The sequence below is a fragment of the Morone saxatilis genome, unplaced genomic scaffold (assembly GCF_004916995.1).
Source record: "Morone saxatilis isolate NCDOM2014 unplaced genomic scaffold, NCSU_SB_2.0 Contig18, whole genome shotgun sequence".
In the NCBI taxonomy this organism is placed as follows: Eukaryota; Metazoa; Chordata; class Actinopteri; family Moronidae; genus Morone; species Morone saxatilis.
Window position 1 is genome coordinate 8624882 of NW_023339740.1, and position 5278 is coordinate 8630159.

At 40.8% G+C, this 5278-nt stretch overlaps 1 protein-coding gene across 2 annotated transcripts in view; it reads right to left on the minus strand.

Annotated features, from left to right (window-relative positions):
• Window positions 1-1205: 1205 nt before the first annotated feature.
• Window positions 1206-5278, minus strand: part of slc2a9l2 (solute carrier family 2 member 9, like 2) — an 85350-nt gene continuing 81277 nt past the window's right edge. For both annotated transcript variants that reach the window (XM_035661158.1, XM_035661157.1), the window contains exon 12: window positions 1206-1634. In XM_035661158.1, the coding sequence (XP_035517051.1) occupies window positions 1392-1634 (243 nt within the window). In that variant the 3' untranslated portion in view covers window positions 1206-1391. The remainder of the gene's footprint in view (window positions 1635-5278) is intronic.

The following is a 5278-nucleotide window of genomic DNA, read 5'->3' on the forward strand; positions in this document are numbered from 1 at the left end:
GGCAGGCACACTCAACATTTCTTTAGGAATTTTCTAGAAAAAAAAAAAGTGAAAACCAGTGAAGAAATGGCTAGAGTTGCCAAGTTCCCCTTTAAAGGACCATGGTGTTTTTTTTCCTCCTATCCCACCTGATTTTGTTGACTTGCTCAGATTTGGTCATTTTTCCTTGATTTTTGTGCTTCTACTGCGGGTAAGTAGGCTACATAGTTAAATGGTTTCCCTTTTTTTCTGTTTTTATGACAGCACAGCATTTATTTTGAAAATTTACCAAATTCTTTATGCCCTTTCTGTGTCTGCCTTCCTGCCTGGTTCAATCTTCTCTGTGCAGCTTCCGTCAAAACCAGCCAGTGGAGAGCTGCTTCCGTGACGTTTCTGAAACACGCTGTGGCGCTTTTGGTGGAATCACAAGCATTGTCCAGAACAGCAGCGATAAGCTCCACATTGCAGCTGGAACGTGACACAGCCGTCCCCAGTGAAATCAAGCAGTAAGTGGACAGGGAGAGCTCTTCTGTCAGGAAGGCCACCAAGACCAGGCATGGGGCTTTTTGTGAGGGGGGGATGATAGTTGTCTCCTTCTTCCATAGGGACGAAGCTGCCATTCAGGAACAGTTGGATAAACTGTACCACCACACCGTCCAGCTGCTCTCCTTCAGTATCTGGCCCTTGAGACAGTCCTGTCAAGGAGCTTTCATCAAATGGAACTTGGAGAGGATGGAAACAACCATCAACATTGCTGATGTTGGTTGGGGTCCAGTGCTCCACGGGGTCAGTCGTGTGATACCTGGTAATGAAGATCTGCTCTGCAAAGGAGGCGGAATCTAGTCACTGTATCTGGGCTACTGACACCTTGCCACGCCTTCCTCGTATTACACCTGGTGAACCTCTACTCCATCTGATATTTGCATCAGAGCTCAGTTTTGTGCTCCAGCTCAATTTTTTTTGTTTCTGTTCATCTTTTTTTTGTCCCCCTCTATGAATGATTTTTTTGTGGTTGAGACTTTAGCTCTCTGGTGACCCGTGGCTCGTTATCAGCATAGAGTTGGTGTTTTCAATATTTGCCTGATTTTTGTTTTTTTCTATTCCCCAAATGAGTGGACCTCAACAATCTAGGGTTTATGCAATTTGTGATGATATATTCTATACTGACAAGTAAACAGAACATGAAATCACAAATGTTTTGTTTCATTTTAATAAGAGACAAACAAATAATTGCTGTAAACTGAATACTGTGATATTCCTAAACATTAGTCATATAAAACATGTCGGTCTACAAAATACATTGAAACTACCCAAAAGCACAAATTTTTATTTCATTGATAACCGTCATTAAATAAATATGTACAAACAACAAAGACTTTCGGTTTGTATTTCAACCCTGCTTCACAGTCCAGCTAGAAGGAGCTCTCCATTTTAGCAACATGTTTGACTTTTCCGTTCATGTCAGGTTTAATGGACAAAACCAGCTCCATTTCATGGCCAGGGGAGAAGACAGGGATTTTGTTGATCTTGGAAAAGCTCTGACTGATGTCTATAAATGTTTTATTTTTGGTTTCAGGGAGAACGAGATAAAGGTAGATAGATCCCAAGATGCACACCACCACAAACACCAGGAAGGCAAAGGACTGCAGCTTCTCCTGCGTAAAGAGAAAAGGCAGGAATTAGACAGATCCATGTCAAGATACAGCATACATTCTCTGAACTCTGGAAAAGGAATGAAAATGTGTTAATCAAGCTCAAAATGTTAACATAATTTCAAAAGTAAACTGAACTGAGCACACAATGTCAGTCATTCCATTAATTTTTATGTTCCTATTTTAGCATTACTGTTCTCCCGCCAAATCCTGCAATTTTTCAGGCACCCTAAACTCTTGCCAACTCCAGAGAGACGTTGTCTATGGCATCTGTTCTGTCATCTGTGTTTGTAAATATAACACCTCCACAATTTTCACACAAAAGGTTGTGCACAGCCTTGTCTATGAGGGTACTGTAAGTTAGAGAATGTGTGTTTCAGATTTTTGAACAATATATGCATGCATGTTTGTGTTTAGAAAAATATCGAAGCACCCAAAGTATGAACGCTAACCTTGTCCAGTGTGTTATGCCAATAATAGAGATTAGTGACAGATTTAAAAATACACACTGACTGATTACCCAGAGGGAGATTTAGAGATGGAGAGAGGGTTTGCTTGTGTGTGTGTGTGTGTGTGTGTATATGTGTGTGTGTGTAAGAGAGAGAGGAAGAGTAAGAGAGACATTTTGCATGAGGCAGAGAACATTGACTGACCCTCAGTGTGAGGGGGTTTAATACCTTGCTCATGAGGGGACGGGACTCAAATGCAGCGCTATGTAACTGGTATTAGAAATGCAGTGTCCAAACAACCATGACCTCATTGAAGAACTACTTACTGCTTGGATTTCAGCTGTTATGTCACCACTGCTGTTAGTCTCTGACACGGTTTTCCTCTGTTGAGTGTATTTCATAATAGCACTAAAAAAACAGAGCATCGTGCAAAGGGCCTGACCCAGTTTCCATGTCATCTCTGTGACGTAACACTTATCTGCAAAGTTAGCAAGTTCCTCAGAAAACAGTGCATTTCTCTCCCAGTTGTCATTTGAGATGAGTCATGGTATAAACAAGACATTTCTGTGTCCACTCTGTCTGTGATTAATCGAATTGCAAGCCCCGTGGACTGAGGAGAATGATACAGTCCCATCTTTGACACAAACACAAGGATAAGCCTTTGATCTGCTGTGGTGACTGCACTGGGTTTAGTTTGCTGCACACGCAAACAATTAGGCATGCAAAGACTCATCAGAGGCTGCAGACATACACGAATATGAATCATATTTGTATGTTTAATATTCAAACACATGTTGCACCCAGAGTGGTGTGACATAAAGAGAGTAGGTGGCATGGAACAGGACGGTGCAAGACTGGATGGAAAAGGATAACATGGGAACGGAACAGGATAGTGCAGTACCAGACAGGGCCAAAACAGTATGGATCTGGATGGGACAGGATAGGACAAGCCAGTGCAGGATGGGATGGGATTAAAAGGAGAGGACAGCAGGGGACGTGACAAGGGTAAGGACAGAACAGTGCAGGAAAGGATAGTCTAGACAGCACGGAATGGCATAGAACAGGAAATGAAGGGACGAGATAGGATAGAAAAGTGCAGAACAGGACAGGAAAGTCTAGGACAGAACGATGCAAGTTACAACAGAATAAGCCACACCGTGCAGGATAAGGCAGGATAAGACAGGAGTAGGACTAGACAAAACAGGTCAGAACAGGACAGTCTAGGGCAGGACTGAGTGGGATAGGACACAACAACTCAAAACTGGACAGTCTAGAACTGTACAACGCAAGACGGGAAGTCAAGAACAGTACAATGCAAGACAGGACAGGATAGGACAGGCCAGTGCAGGATGGGACATAACAGAACAGGACCAAAAGAGACAGGACAGGACAGAACAATTCAGGACAAGACAGGACGCAATGGGCTGAGACAGAAAAGGATAGGATGAGACAGGACAAGACAGAATAGTGTAGGAAAGGCCAGTGAAGGACAGGACATGACATTACAGGATAGGACAGAAAGTACAGTCTAGTATAGAACAATCTAGGTTTGGCCAGCACAGGATGACACAGGACAGGAATGGATGGCTATGCTAGAACAGTGTAATTCAGGCTGGAATAGGAAAGGCCAGTGCAGGACAGGGCAGGACAGAACAGAAAGGGATAGGACAGAACAGTACAAGACAGGACAGGAGGAGACAGTCTAGGACAGGACAAAATAATATGGAACAGTGCCACAGACAGAACAGGACCAGACGGCCGAGGACAGAGTAGTGTCAAATGGGAAAGGATAGGGCAGGACACAAGGGTATAGAATCGGACAGGACAGAACAGAACAGTGAAGGAGAAGAGGATGTTTAAACACACACTGTGGGCATAAATATGATGAAGACACTGAAAAACATGTCCTGGTCCAGTGACTGTCCGTTGCTGGGAAATACTGTCACGCTCAATTCTGGGGCACTACTAAGTCATCATCGGTGGCAGGAGTGCAAGCTGTGTGTGTGTGGATTATTTGCATGTGTATGGGCTTTTATGGATTGTGTCAAATCTTCACAATAGGAGGCACATTCAAGGTCAGTTTCTGCAATGCATTTAGAGATTTTATGGATTACCATATGTCATTGCTTGACATCATGGGAGCATGGCAATGGAAAGACAAACAATCATTTAGCAACACAGTTATGGATCAGACAACTCATTAGCAACACATACAAATGCATACAAACTCACAGTATACTAATCAATGTGATTGTTTGTGATGGTTCATTACTCTTTATAAATGTCATAAGCAAACTGTGCCAGTTGTTATTGCCCCATTTTATATTTCATAGTGTCAATAAATCATCTGTATGTCAGCTGCATTTAGTTCAATGTTTGATAGCTGGAAAATATCTAACAAATAACTAACAAATCAATTACCATGACCACCCACACTGATCAATACATTACAACAGATTATTCCATTATATATTTATTTCATCATTGCTGTCCTATAAAAACCATGTATCTCTAAAACCAACATATTTCATAAATTAATAAAAACAGGTCTGTTTTCCTGAATGTTGACAGTCTCACCTCAGGGTCCATTTAGTAGCTGTTCTGGAGCTTTTGATCATATCACACACTCTTTCTTAGTAGTAGTAGCCCAGTTGTTATTTAATGTATTTGTTTATTTTTCTGAGAATTTAAGGACTTTTTTAAATTAAGATGGAAAGGCAGTGATGGAATGTACCTAATTACATTTACTCCAGTACTGTACTGAAGTACACGAATTTTAGGGTCTTTTCTTTCCACTTTCTACTTGTAGTTGTAGTCTACATCTTCTGGTAATTGTAAATTTCAGAGGAAAATGTTGTACCTTAAGTTACTTTACAAGTTAAGAAAAAAAATATTCAGTTTAAGTTTATTAGTAAATTACTCAGTTCTGCAAAAGAATCATGTAATTTTTCAAATGTGAGGATTTGCTGATTTCCCTTTTAATAATTTGCATTAATTTTTAATCATTTTTAATTTTGAACTATTGGTATACCAATGGTTTGTGGTATTAGTACTTTTACTTAGCATTATAATTCCATAATAAAAGAGAGAGAGAGAGAGAAGAGAGAGCAGAGAGACGTGGCTTAAGCCAAAACAACTGCAATAGACAGCAAACACTCCTGCAAAACAGAAAACAGTGCAAATCAATAAAAAAACTCA